Source organism: Psammomys obesus, unplaced genomic scaffold (genome assembly GCF_907164565.1).
Source record: "Psammomys obesus unplaced genomic scaffold, mPsaObe1.curated_primary_1811, whole genome shotgun sequence".
In the NCBI taxonomy this organism is placed as follows: domain Eukaryota; kingdom Metazoa; phylum Chordata; class Mammalia; order Rodentia; family Muridae; genus Psammomys; species Psammomys obesus.
The window spans coordinates 8143735-8159047 of NW_026591086.1; the positions used below are offsets into that span (position 1 = coordinate 8143735).

Consider the following 15313-nt stretch of genomic DNA (forward strand, 5'->3'; position numbering starts at 1 on the left):
ATTAGAATTGAGTTATGTGAGATTATTTTTATTGAGTTATAGATGTTCTTTATATATCCTGGATTATTTTTTTGTCAAATATATGTATTTTAAAGATCTTTTTCACTTCAAATTATGTCTTGTTTCCTTCCTTCCTCAGATAAGGTCTTGGTATGTAGCAAGGCTGTTCTTGAACTCAAGATTCTTTTGCCTTTCCCTCCCAAGTGTTAGAATTATGGGTGGGCACCACCACACCTGACTCTAATTTTAGCTTTGATTCTTAGGTGTATGATACGTTTTGAGTTAACGTACATGGTGTTGTGATGGCTAAAGAAATTCCCGTTTATGCTAGGCATCCATCCTGGTACCCACTAGCCATTTGTCTCTGATTCTAATCCTCGAGAAATAAGTCCCCAGTAACTTGGACTTAGTCATCCTTACACAAAAAGGTATAGCCGTGTCATCTACTTGTTGTGATATGACTGCTTTTTGGCTTTTGTAACCTGCTTATGCAAACATTCAAGGACTATTTTGAGGCCACCTTGACTACCTAATCTTGGCAGACAGGACAGCTCCTGGCTCGCTTAGGCTTGCTTACGCAGATATTTAAGGTCTTCTTGTGGCTTTTGCCTTTAAAAATCCTTTTGTCCCCTTCACACAGCAAACTCATCTGGATCAGAGGTTGGTCATCCTGCTAGCAGCTTCAATAAATTTAACTCATTATAATCCGGATCGAGTCTATGGCCTTTCCCCAGGGGTCATGAACTCCAAAGCAGTGTCTCATGTTGCAAAGACTGGCCTTGAACTTCGATCACTTGTCTTTACTTCCTGAGTATCTGGGACTGCAGGCATGTGATACTACATTATTGAGTTCAGTTTTATTTACGTAGTAGGAAAGGCTCACTGCTGACCATGCTCCTCCTGCTTTCCCCCAAGTGCACAGCCTCTAACACCAACTCTGGAGAACACTCTCCTTTCCTGTACACTGACCTGGGTTTGTTGTCAAGTGATCAGTCTTTCTGGACCACTTTCTTTCTCACTGGTCTGTATGCTCACCTTCGAGCTACAGCCACGCTGGCTTCACAGCAGATCTTGAGATCGGGTAGCATGAGTGCCCCGGCTGGTCTTTTTATTATAAAAAAAATATTTTAAGGTTGACGGTGTAGTTTAGTGGAAGAGCACTTGGCTACTTTGTGAAAGACCCTGGTGCCATCCTGAAAAGATTTTTAGGGGCTGGGGAGATGACTCAGTCAGTGGTCAAGAGCACTCGTTGATCTTGCAGAGGGGTTCAGTTCCCAACACCAACAGAGTAGCTCAGAACTATTTGCACCTCCAGATCCAGGGCATGTTATGGCCTCTTCTGATCTTCAAGGCAATTATGTCATGCATATACGTATGTACAGGCAAAACACGCACACACATAAAATAAATCTAAAAAAATTAGAAACAAAATTTTTAAATCAATACACTAGTTTCTACAAAAGACCTTTTGATTTCCCCCTCTCATCACAGACAGGGTTTCTCTGTGTAGCCTTAGCTGTCCTGGAATTCACTCTGCAGTCCAGGATGGCCTCCAACTCAGAGATCTACCTGCGTCTGCCTGCCCCCTAAGTGCTGGGATTAAAGGTGTGCACCACTACCGCCTGGGTCCTTTTCAAATTTCTATTGGACAAAGTATGTATTTGACAATGTCTTTCTGCAGCTGGACAAAGTGAAGGACATCTTTCATCATAACACTCGGGGGGCAGAGGCAGGCAGATCTCTGTGAGTTGGAGGCCTGCCTGCTTTACATAATGAAAGTCCAGGACAGCCAGAGCTACATAATGAGAACCTAACTAAAAAAAAAAAAAAAAAAAAAAAAAAAAAAAGGCTTTATGTAACCTTTTACTAAGTACAATGACTACACACCAGTAAAAGTTTGTAGTACTTATTTGAAAAAAAAATCAGATTTTATTAAACATGGAGATTAATGTCAGGGGCTAGAGATGTAATTCCACAGTCAAGTGCTTGTTTAGCATGTGTGAAGCCCTGTATTCTGTCTCTATTAATAACACCAAACCACCAAAAAACCTGCTATGAAGATAATCAAGATCAGTGTTTTTAGAGTCAGCCAGTTACAAACACATTACAGTCTGATTTTCCTTGGTATTATTCTATAGCTTTTAGCATAGATCTAAAATTACTCATATATTTCATGTTTTTGGATGCCATGAAAAATGTTACATATTTTAAAATTTAATCTCATTGTTTTTAGTACATACAAATAACCTTTATTCCCCCTCCTCCTGCCCTGTCAGTGGTAGAGAACAAACCTAGGCAACCCCAGAGGCTTGGGTATGTTAAATAAACATGTCACAGGACTAGCTCTTTAGGGAAGAAAGTTGGTGGAGTGGAGGGGACATTGGGAGGGAACCAAGTGAGAACAAACTACTGTACCTTTTTATGAAGTACTTCGATGAAACTCATTGTATGATAGCCTGAAAATCAAAAGCCCACAAACAATTGACTTTAATATATTGGCCCTGTCTTCAGTGGCTTTGCTTAATTGGCGTAGTAGTTCCTTTTTTTTTTTTTTTTTTTTTGGTCCTCTAAATAATGACACCTGAGAATAAAAAAAAAAAAAGCTTCATTTCTTTGAGATCCACGTGCCTTTTCTTTTGGAGATGTATTCATTCATTTTGGTAAAACATCCATTCTCTTTTTGAAAGAGGGTCTCACTATATAGCCCTGGCTGACTTGGAACTTGCTATGTAGATCAGGCTGGCCTTGAACTAAGAGGGATCCACTTCCCTCTGCTCCCTGAGTGCTGGGATTAAAGATGTATACTACCAAGCCTGGCCTGCCTTCCTCTTCTCCTTTTTCCTCTCATTCTCTTTATGTCCAAGACATAGTCTTCTTATCTAAAACCCAGACTGGTAGTGAACTTTGATCCCTCCTGCCTTAGTCTTCCAAGTGCTAGGATTGCAGGTCTGTGCTACCACATATAGCCTTTGCTTTCTTTTAACATGAAAGATCCCATTTTAAAACATTCAACTATGTTGTTGATGTTGAAATTATACTCAGTACCATGTACAAGGCCCGGGGTTTATTCCCCAATACTTTCCCTCACAAAACATTTTTGCTGAGTTATTTTTGAGATAAGGTCTCATATATTCCAAGTTGGCCTCGAGGTTGTGGTGATGACATATGCCTTTAATTCCAGCACTCAGGATGAAGAAACAGGAGGATCTCTGGGATTTCAAGGCCAGCCTGGGTCTACAGATTGAGTTCCAGGACATCCAGGGCTACAAACAGAATAAACCCTGTCTCAGAAAACCAAACCAAACCCAACCCAACCCAACCCCCAATTGAAATTGCCTTGAATTCACTATGAGGATGACCTTGAACTTCTGATCTTTCTGCCTCCATTTCCAATGTGCTGGGATTAAAAGCATGCATCACTACATTGGGCTTTATGTTGTGTTAGGAACTGAACCCAGGGCTTTCTGCATGCCAGGCAAGCACTCTTCCAACTGAGCTATATCCCTAGCATTAAAGTTTTTTATCGTTTGTTTCTACATTAAATATCATGAGTTTAGAATTTCATGATTTTCTATATCTGAGATGATCCCTATTTTTCCTTAGTTTATACATTATTACTGTTATGCTTTTTTATAGAATTTTAAAAAATTATGTGTATGGGTGTTTTTGTCTGCATGGTATGTCTGAACACATAAGTGCCTGGTGCCCACAGAAGTCAGAAGTCAGAAGAGGTAGTTAGATGCAGCTAGAGTTACAGACAGTTGTGAGCAACCATATGGGTCCTGGGAACTGAAGCCAGTGCTCTCTGGAAGAAAAGCCAGTGTTCTTAACTGCTGAACCATCACTCCAGCTTATTTTTTTGAAAGTTATATCAACTTTGCATCTTAAAATCAGCCACACTTAATCATGTTATAGTATTTTTTTTCAATATCGATTTTGACATGCTTACATTTTGATAAGACTGCATCTAAATTTGTAATCGATGCTAGTGTAAAAGGTTTAAATTAAAATTATTATAAGTCTGTGTACAAAGTGTGTGCCTCTGGCTCGAGGTCAGAGGAGGATGTTGAATCCCGTGGAAATGAAGTGACAGACCCTTGTGAGCAACCATGTGGGTGCTGAGGATCGAATTGGGTCCTCTGTAGGAGCAGCCAATGCTTTTAACTGCTGAATCATCTCTGCAGCCCCCTAAACATTATTTTACTCCTCAATGTCTTTGGTTTTTTACTTGAGGCATGTTTGCTTAGTAAGTGAGTTCCGCATGACCGGTGTTTATTTTGCAGATGTTTTTGACACCCCCAGGAGCGGGACCTTCTCTTAGGTTCACCTAGCGCGCCGTCTTCTTAACAACCCGCACCCTAGTCTCGCCCAATGCTTCCTCTTTCCCAGTCAGGTGCCACTCCATTCTGGAACTGGGGAAACCACAGGCGAATAAAAATCATTTGGTCACAAAGTTTTGTCGAGTACGCCTCTCAATATTCCTCAACCACCCTCTCACAGCCCTACCCTTGGTCCACTCGTCCCATTCGTTAGGCTGGTGGGTTAAGCTGCTTTGCTAAGGAGCCTTTGGAGATTCAGAAGCCGGTTTTAAGAATCAAAGTTCAACCTCTTGCTGGCCCATTCTTCACTAAGACACAAGGAGGGCTGCACTCTCCCTCCGGCTAGATTTCTGCTATTCCTGAGGTGTTTCACGCCTTTTTGTGATGCCTTCTTGGTCTGGTCAGGCACGGCTTCGCTGGGAGCTGTACTGCATAGAGCACCCTTTGAGTCGGAGACTCCCTTCACGGGCTCAGCCCTCCAACTCTGGGACAGGGACTCTGCGACAGCTGCTGGGGAAACCGGTGTGAGGACGCGGTGCAAATCACATTTTGAAAGCAAGCATAGGGCCCAGAGATATTCCTGAATAGCGTAGGCCCTTAGTTACACCCGGAAACCAAGGGGCGCAAGAATCCTCACTGCGCATGCGCAGCACAACAAAGGCGGGGCTCTGGTCTGGATAATCTGCGCAGCCCAGATGCAACCTAGGCGCGGCGCCTCCTTATGACGCTAGCGACGCGCGGGATCACTTCCGGGGCCGCGCACTCCGAGGTTTCGGTTCCAGCCGCTCCGCTTTGTTTCAGTTGCTGCCGGTCAGGCTGGGTTCTCTGAAGGGACTTCACTCACTTCAGTATCTCTTTCCATTCCCCGGCTACTCTCTTCTGCAAACGCATCTGCGGCCAATAAGCCTGGCTTGGAAGGAGCACATTTTGGTTGCTGGGATAGATAAGGGACAAGATTAGGACCACCTCAGACAAGCAAGCAGGTCCTAAAACTTTAAGGATAGGGACAGTAGGGAGGATCTCTGGGTCTCTGGACTTGGCAGATGAACACAGAGCATAGTTTATACACTGACAAAAGAGGGTTTTGCAGACGTAAAAGGTACGTGGACCGGTGTGGCTGCAGACAGCTGCTGCACCTGTCTGGTTGAGTGGAAGAGTTCTGCAGTGCTTCTATCTTGTCAATAATAAAAAAGTTTATAACTCGATATTCTTTGTGACGTGTAACAGACCAGATTTAAGGGGTGGTTAATTAGATGAAGCAATGGCCGGCTGTACTCCTTTAAAGTGTTTTCAGGTCCACTTCAAGATGTTTTAATACTACCTTTGAGAGCTAGGGAGAGGCTTGTATTTTCTGACTTTGGGCTATGTTCTCCACCCTTTTTGCTAGTTGTGGGTACTACCTATTAGATTGTAACTGGCTCTTCTGAGCCCTTTTTTGGGGGTAGGGCAGGCATACTATCTAGTCTTGGCCTGATCTGCTTTCTTCTGGGATTTTAGGTGCGCACCACCATGCGCACCTCTGAGCGTTTCATAATATGACCACTATCCATTCATTTGAAAAATTAACTACAAAAATTAGGTATATACGTGCACTCGAATGCAGGGCCAGAGTTGTTGGATCCCACAGAACTGGAGTCACAGGCAGTTGTGAGCTGCCTGATGTAGGTGCTAGGAGCTAACTATCCAAGAGCAGCAAGTTCTCTTGGCCATATCTTGGGCACCATTACCATCCCTCCCTTTGTACCCCAAGACGGGATTTCAGTTTGTAGCTAAGGGTGACGAGGCACTTGTTGCATCTCTCCAACAGCCTTGGTCTGCTAAGCGCTATCACCACAGGCATGAGCCTCATCAGGCTTTTTAATCCTGTGGGCTTGTTCTCCAGACCTTGATGCGAGTGCTTCCTCGACTGGCGTAATTTGTGGTTCTGTTTGGACTGAACTCTTTTGCAACCCACTGATGAGACAGATTAGGCTATTAAGTGCTTCTGTGTGCACAGTGCTTTATGAAGTCTTCAATTAAAAGTATAAACCTGGCCAGGAGCAATGACACACACCTGTAATATCAGCATTCTGGGAGGCAGAGGCTGACCTTCACTGAGTTGAAGGCTAGCCTGGTCTACAAAGTGAGTCAGGGCCAGCCAAGGCTACACAGAGGAACCCTGTCTAAATAAATAAATGTGGTACATACTACTTTTATTATACTGTCTGTTCACTGATCTTGGGGAATGGGGTGCTGAGGATTAAAATCAAGGCCTGGTACATGTGGAACAAGGACTCTTATCACTGGGTTACAACACACCCTGTTCACCGAACATATGACAAGGGCATCAGTCAGGTTGTCCTGAGACCCGTGAACTAATTTTCTGTGGACTCTGCTGGACAAGGCTGAAGTCAGTCATCTCTGGATATCCAATCATTTGTGCTCAGTCTATGAGGATAGACTTGTTCTCAGCTGGGTTCTGGTCTCCTCTAATCTGGGTGATTCTGGGTCTTGTAAGGAGACCACATGTTTCCATGATACCCAAGAAAATATAAACCTAAAGATAACTGAATTTCATATTAGGTTGAATTCTATGAAATAAGTAAGGCATGTGTATGTGTGTAAATCATGTAGCCCAGAACGACCTTGCTGTGTAGCAAAGGGTTATGTTGATTAATCCTGTTTGCATATCCCAAGACCCTAAAAACTTTCTACTTTTCTTCCTCCTCCTCCCTCTCTCGAGACATGTTCTCTCTTTATAGTTCTGCCTGACCTCGAGCCTTGATTTGCCTGCCTTTGCCTACCAACTGCTGGAGCCAGGGCATAAACTTCTTTTGTCAGGTGAAGAGTAACAGTGTTAAGGCTCACCCTTAAGGGTTACAAGGTTTGGTGGGCCGTTGAAGATCTTAACCATGAGTACTTTGCTATGATTGCATCTCTCAGCCCTAGTGAGTTTCTTGCTTCTGGAATTGGTTTGTAGAAAAGGAGGACACTGGGATTTGACTGACCAACTGTTACTCAAGATAGTTTTTCTACTATCTGTGAGAAAGGTTCCCAGCTCCCTTGTCTCAATTACTTCAGAGTCAGTATCCTAGGTTCTCCTGAACACATGTCAGGATGCCTTTTTTCATCAGTATGTTAACCATTTTGTACTTTGACTAGACTTAGAGATGGAATCTGCTCAAGATCAGCTAATTCTACTGCCTTATTGACAAGAAAAGACAGCCTTTTGCCTTTTAGAAACAAGCAGGCAGTAACAGCTCCCAAAAGGTTGAACAGCACAGGAAGGTATCAGGTGCTCAGGATTGCCACTTGGGCCCTTGTAGATAAGATACCCACAACTCTACTGTACTTCTGTGTTTTTCAATGGGCCCAGCAATGGAGATTTCTCATAGTGAAGGCCATAAATCCCAATGCTTAATGTGGCCCGTGCACTCTGTAATGTTTCAGGGAAAACATTTGCCTTGGAGCTTGTCAAGGCCTAATAAATAAAGCCCAGCCTATATCAGAGGCAGATGTAAAGACTAACAAAATGGGGCTTTCTTCAGCTATTGCTTTTATGCAGATAGTCATTTTATTATTTGGAAAGAGGTAGAGTGGCTCCATTTTGACAACTCTAGAGAACATAACACTAAGCTTTAAGTTTGTCAATTGAATCAGTCATACTTTTTAAAGAGTTGAGTCAGACATAGTCTGAGTTAATTTTATAAGGCAGAGGGACTTCTGCATCTACTAGCTTTTAAGAAAGAAAGCACATTTGTTTAAATATCTCCATGTGTTTAGAGACATCCCTGAACACATTACATTACACTTGACTGCTGAAACCAGCTCAGTAGAAACCATTTAAGTTTATTGGCGGTCACAATGCTTACACTGTATGCAGCAAACACCCTTACAAGTCTATCCGCAACCTGATCACGCAAGAAAAGATTCACCACACAGTCGCCAGAGGAGAAGGAAAATTAATAGGCTTGTTTGTGAGGGTTGAGGAAAATAAAAATAAAACCTAATTGATTAATGTCCCATGGGTAAGAGCTGAACTAGAGATGTATACAACTAGCAGCAACAGTTGTGGAAAAGTACAAGGCAAATAGCTTTCTCCGATGAATTTTCCTCTGTAGGTTCACTCTTCTTTTTTAATATTCAAAACATTTATTATGGTTTTTATTTTTATAAAAATGTATATTTTTTTTAAGGGAGAATGTTAAATACTTCATGCTAGGTAGACCTTGTTATTAAGAACCCCTCCCCTGTAGTAACTTCCTCCAGTTCATACATTCATGAGTGCAGGGTACATACATAAATAGCCACACACACATCCATACACACTGCCTCAAGGGCTGGGGAAGACAGTTATGGCCACACACATCAGGCCTCTGGTGGACTCATGCAATTGCTCAACAAGAGAGCAAATGGCTCAATTCTTCATCGTCTCCCTGCAGAGACCAAGAATCCTAAAACATAAATCCAACTTTTAACAGCAAGAGGCATCTGTCTGAGGATGAGGGTAAGTAAAATGGGAGAAAGGATGGAGATAAGAACACCAGAACTTTTTAGCTGGAGTTATTTGTCACTGCAGGAGGCTAGGGGACCCAGGGCAGCATCCATGGATGGGGAGGACAGCACTCCCACATGGCTCAGAGTTCCTAATAACAAGGGTAATACAGCAACGGGAACGTATCATTAGGGTGGGGAAAGGGCAGTAAGAAAAAATATACATTTGAAGTTTTTCCTTTCTTTGCCTCTCTACACTGTGTCACTAAATATATCTCTGCACTTTCACACACCCTTGTCCAATAAAGCTTCAGGCCACCACAGTACACATTTTCTTCACTCGCCATACATAACCCCTCACATCAGCATTGGTGCACTAGACTCTGTAAAAATTTTTCAGTCACACTTTTTGTTTTTAAACTTGAGTCAATATAAACCTTGTTCAAAATGTTATGAAAAAATGTACATGTTTATACAAGGCAGGTTGTGGCAGGACACTGGGTTCTCCCTGCGTGGGTGGCCCCAGGAGTGGGCTGGAGTCTCAGATGCTTGTGTCTCTGTCTCCTCCCACCACCCTTCCCACCCAGTCCCCCAGGAACCAGCAGCGCCTGCCCCTTAGTGAGTGCACTCACACCCCCGTATTTCCTGGGGAAATAGCTAGTTGACCTTTGCCATTCCCCCCATACCCCTGGAGGAAGGAGCCAGGATCAGCCAGGCCCTCTCCCTTGCAATTGTTCACCCTCTGGACCAGACCAAAGGGATGTTGCTCTGTACAGGTAGAGTCCAAGAGTTGTCAGCTCATCATGTCATTGCTATTCACTCCGTAAGTGGAATTCTTCATTGAGTCGTTGACTTCTCGACGGAATGCTGACAGGTTCTGGGTGAACCTGCAGAAAGGATGCATGTGGGTTGGGGGAGGAGGTAGAAAGGAAAGGTCTTTGCCTAAAATGTGGTTTTCCTAAGCACAAAAATAGCTATTGAAAACCAACACAAGAAATGTGTCTTATCAGCTAGCTTAGTCTCAGGACTGTTAGGGAAAGGTGACTTTTTTTTTTTTTTACCCTGATGGGACATGAACCCACAAGGTGGCCTTGTTTATACCTTTACTTTTCCCTGGCAACTTCACAGCCGACCAGATATGGTCAAACCTGAACCTGGAAGGGCCACCTTGAACACATGGCAGTCCTACAGCATGTTAACTGCTTGACAAGAGATGGGAATTAACCTTAGGAAGTAAAGGCAGAAATGGCTAAAAGACCAGGGACATAAAGCTGTGTTGTCTAACATGGAAGCTGCTAACCATGGATGGCTCGTGAGCACTTGCCATGGCCAGTGAGAATGAGAGCGGAATCAAATTAAATAATACTTAAATTCAGTTCTCCAATCACACTCTAATGACTTTTATATTAAAATGCTTTCAATAATGCAGATAGTTATAAAACAGACAAAAACTTAGCATCTCAGTTTAGGTATGCCATTAAGTGTAATATATAAATGGTCCTAAAGATTTAGTTTACATTCTTAATTTTAAAACATACACTGCAATGATTGTAGATGTTTTGGGTTACTATTAAACTCATCATGGAAAAATCTAAATTATACATGTAGCTTGACTTTCTACTAGACAACACTAGATTCAGTAGATTACATCTAGAGAACAGACATTTATGAAACTGCCCTTGGTTTCAATGGTTTTGAAAAATAACAGCACTCCTTGGCAAGACGCAGACACTTACCTGTCTCTGTTTTTTGTCAGAAGATTCCGCTCAATGCCTTCCATCAAATTTTCAAAACACAGATGCATGGCCTGCTGTTTCTCTGGTGGTTGGCTATTGACAATGCTGTTTCTTAGGTCAGAAAAATACTGTGGGTCAAGAAGCAAAAAGGAAAGTGAGAGAAAGCAGATGAATGTTCTTCAAGGAAGGTAGTGCCAACCACAATTCAATTTATATTTTAAAAATTCAAGTACTTGAAGGATGTCTTTATATTATTTAAAAACCAGAAACTTTGTAAGGTAGTTCAAGATTACAGCTTGTCCCTTTCCCTACTCACCATACTTTTAAAATTTATTTTTATTTTTTAAAGGTTGGGTATTTGAAATGGCTCAGGATGTCTTGGAACTCATTATGATCCTGAACTTTTGGATCTGCCTGCCTCAACCTCTACTTCCCAAGTGCTGGAGTTGTAAGCATGTGCTACCAGACCTGGCATAAGATGTCCTTTCAGGAGAATCTCAAGGGTTTGTGACAGAGCTGAGCCTAGAGCTTGGGTCTAGGTGTACTGGTGTCTAAAGACAACGTTCCCTTTTAAAGGGCTTATCTCACTTCTTAGAGAAAAGTGCTTCTTCATCCTTTCCATTAATTGAGTTGTGGACCTTTTTGTTGTTTTAGACAGGGACTTATGTAGCTCAGACTAGGCCTCAAAATGGATGACCTTAAACTTTGATCCTCCTGCCTTCACCTCCCAAATGCTGAGATTATCAGCATTAGCCACCAAACCTGACTGTGTGCAGACTTCAACAGGCAAGCAGGAACATGACATATTTAGTCAATGGCCCATTCCCCACCTCTTTGCTAAGTATTTGTGGGAGTTTCACAGTGCTGTGTGAAAGTTTATTACCTTACAAACCTCAGGTTTGCCTACCTTTCCCTTTTGGTTTCAGAGATTTATTTTTATTGTTTTTCTGTCATAAAAACACAAACACAAGTTTGTGCCTGGGTGCCCTCAGAAAAGTATCAAGAGTCCTTGGAGAAGAAGTTACAGATGGTTGTGTGCTGGCTAATGTGGGGGCTGGGAATTAAACTTTGGTCCCCCTGAAAGAACAGCAAACATACTTAATCACTGAGCCATCTCTCCAGACCCCTCTTCTTTTTGAGCAAGGGTCTCACTACCTGGCTGTCCCGGAACCTGCTATATAGACCAGGCTGCCCTTGAACACAGAGATCATCTTGCCTCTGCCTCCTGAGTGCTGGGATTAAAGATGCATACTACCACACCTATCAATACACACAATCTCTCTCTTATGGAGAAATGTTCAGCACTCAAGAGCACTAGCAGCTCTTCTATAGAACCTTGGTTTGGTTTCTAGCACCCACATGGCAGCTCACAACCACCTGTAACCCCTGTTCCAGGGGATACATGTTCTCTTTTGGCTTCTAAGAGTAGTATCAGGCACACATGTGGTGCATCTACACACACGCAGACAAAACATCCAGACATATAAAATAAAGACTTTAAGAAAAAGAAGCTGCTTGAATTCAGGCTGTAAGGGTTGGTGGTAAGTCCCTTATCTCCTGAGCTTCTTGCTGGTTGTTGTTTACCTTTTCATTAAGTAGTATCAAGCCAAGTAGGGGTCGAGACATAGACCACTGATTCCTACAATCTTCAAAGATGATGATGTTCAGCACCGTGGACAGCATCTAGAAGCAAGAAGGCAGTAATCTAATTTGGCTACCTAAAATAACAGGACAGGCTCCAAGTAGGTAGCCCTGGATGTCCTGGACCTTGTGTGGCAGAATAGACTGGCCTCAAATTCACCTGTCTTTGTCTCTCAAGTACTGGAATTAAAAGCAAGGCAGCTTTTTTCTTTTGATTTTGCTTTACAGTCTGTCAGTGCTGGAGATTGAACCCATGGCCTTTTTTGAATCCCAGGAAGTATTACCACATCCACAGCCCTGTCTTGCATTCTTGTACCTACTTTGTAAAAAGGAGCGCAAGTCCTAAGAAAGCTAGATATGGCTAACTCATGCTCTATTTCCCATAAAGCAACTTTCATGGGAGAAAGAGAATGCTCATGAGATAGGATGAAGGTGTAGGGTTGGTGACACTCAGATGTTTTTCGGATCTAGAAATTCAAGCCACTGCCATTTTAAGAACAGAACATAGTGAGATATGTGTCACTTTAGCCTTCCTTCTCTTACACAACACCACTGTCAATTAACCTTCAGATTCCTTACCTGCTGGATCATAGCTGGATGCTGCTGCATGATATGCAGAAAGCAGTCACTCTCCCGGTTCAGGGGTGTTGTCCTTTTCTTGGTGCTTCGTGACAGCTGTTTGAAGAGGTATGTCACAATATGGTCCAGACAGGAACAGCAGCCTGTGCATACCATGGTGTCTGAAAGAAAGATGTGAAAGAACAGGAATATTGAGTTGCTGATTTGGGCATATAGATTAATACTGGCTGCAATCCCATAAGAGCACTCAGTTAGACTGGGACCTCTGCTAAGGTCACTGTTGAATATGTACAAGGCCCAACCTTTAAAATGGAGTTTAATACATAATATAAATATTAAATTATTGGCTTAATATATTGTTTCATTAAAAACAGTGCCTATTGAACAAGTCTTTATTTGTGCCAAATACTTTGTTAAATGCTTTGTAAGTACTATCTCAAATATATGCTTTTGAGAACTCTAGGAGGTTAAGTGTGGCTCTTGGCAACAGAGACACCAGCATGGAGAGATAATGAGACTCATCTAAAATCACACTGCCAGAAAATGGCAGAGCTGCAGAACCCAGGGCCCTGAAATATGAGCCCGAGTTACTGGTGGAGGGCACTGTCAAACCCCATGTTATACAGACTGTGAGTATCTACCTTTGTTAGAATGGGCTATGTACTGGTGTTTATCTCTAAAACATCTTGGGGAGATCCATAGTTTCTCTATGCTTTTCACCAAGGGACAAAGTAGTATATGCTGACTAGGAAAGGATACCAGGCTAAGTGAAGAACATGTGAAACAAGTAATTTCTACTTCTTCTGAGGAAAACTGGCAATCTGCAGGTGGCCTCCCAGGGCCAGGCAGGTCTGATTCCTTGGGGCTGGACTGTCCTAGATATGGCTTTGTTCTAGAGAGAAGTATGAATGTTTCATGGAAGTGGCAGTGTGGATACTTCGTAACTGGTAATTCAAGTCCTTTTTGTTGTGAGTGCTCAGCATAATACCAAAATGGACGACAAGAATATAAGGTCTAGAAACTTGGGGAACTATCTGAGAAAATTACTTCCATAGTCCTATTATGTTCAAGGGATTATGTATCAATCCTCTAATGAGCCCAAGGGGACCTTCCCTGATTTGCATTGAATCTGCTTATTTTCAGCTTGATTTTATTCCTCTATAACCCTTCTGCACAAGCCAGCTGGATTTGATGGTTTCCTCTTGCCTATAAATTCCAGTGCTTGCTGTTCCTGAAACTCGCACCCTTTTCCTATCCAGCTTTTCCAAGTCCACTTTGATGCCAGGCTTTCTCTGATCCCATCTTCTCATGACCCGGAGCTTATTTATTTCCCTGTACTCACCTCTGTTATACTATGGAAGATGTGCAATTATGGCACCAGCCAGACAACCTAGGTGCTTACCAAGTGCAGTAAGTCCTTCAGAAATAGAAGAGAGGATGTACATGATGACATGAGGTTCCAGGCTTGCAATAAAATTCATATGGTCCTGGGTTAGGACTTCCAGTAGTGAATAGTAAGATTGGCTGAGCTTGGGGTAATCCTGGGCAGAAGAGAAGGAAGAAAATCAGTTGAATCATTTGGTACTTTAGCAGGGAGAGAGGTCATTAGCAAAACAGGTCTTTCAGTTGGGAAAACAAAGACTTAGTTATAGCAGAAAGGAATGAGGTTGCAGTTTCTTGTTTGAGACACGATCTCTCTATATAGCCCTGGCTGGCCTGGACCTTGCTGTTGACCAGGCTGTTCTTGAACTCAGAAATCTGCCTTCCTCTTCCTCCTAAATGTTAGGATTAAAGGCGTAAGGTTGTAGTTTTTTAGGAAAAACATTCAGTCACAGGCAGAAAAAAGAATGGACATGATCCCAGCATGAAGCTGCCAATGAAATTTAGGGCTTACCAGGAGGTCACTGTGAGGAATAGAGAGGAGCAGTTTGATGAAGGTCTGTAGGGCATTTTCCAAGGCATCATCTCCATAGAGACGGAAGACTCCAAAATTGACATAACTCCCACTGAGAGCAGCCTTCAGCATGGAGAAGCAAATGGAGATACCTTTGAGCTTCAAAGCATAGACCTGATCCTTTGGCACCTCTCCTAGTGTCAGGATACGATTACCTGAGAAAACATATAGATAGTATTTATACAACTATGTTCATAGTACTTTATTTTTGGAACAGGGTCTTACCATGTAGTTCTGGCTGGGCTTGAGCTCACAAAGGTCTGCCTGCCTCTGCCTTCTCAGTGCTGAGATTAAAGGCATTTTCTCCCATATTCTCTTCATAGTTTATCAGTCAACCCAACCCTCCTATTCCAAAGGCATATACAACACACATTTCAGCAGGTCTTTGGTGACACCTGACAGTCTAATACTTATCTATAAAAACACATAACACCATGGAAATGCTGTCCTGGCTATTGTTAGTCTAACCTGAGACTGTCAGATTCACTTCCAGGGGCATGCCTCTCTAAAGCACCTACCATACATTGTTATCATCTTGCTGGTTTCTCGGAAAAGTAAGATACCATTGGGAGATGAAACATCAAACTGGAGTCGCTGAGATCTGAGCAGAA

At 42.6% G+C, this 15313-nt stretch overlaps 1 protein-coding gene across 1 annotated transcript in view; it reads right to left on the reverse strand.

Moving 5' to 3' along the window:
• Positions 1–8127: 8127 nt before the first annotated feature.
• Xpo7 (exportin 7) overlaps positions 8128–15313 on the reverse strand; it is an 87786-nt gene continuing 80600 nt past the window's right edge. Inside the window, 9 exon segments of the mRNA XM_055609645.1 lie at positions 8128–9529; positions 9532–9588; positions 9591–9679; positions 10529–10656; positions 12113–12211; positions 12749–12909; positions 14151–14289; positions 14643–14857; positions 15221–15303. Of these exon segments, the coding sequence (XP_055465620.1) occupies positions 9450–9529; positions 9532–9588; positions 9591–9679; positions 10529–10656; positions 12113–12211; positions 12749–12909; positions 14151–14289; positions 14643–14857; positions 15221–15303 (1051 nt within the window). The 3' untranslated portion in view covers positions 8128–9449.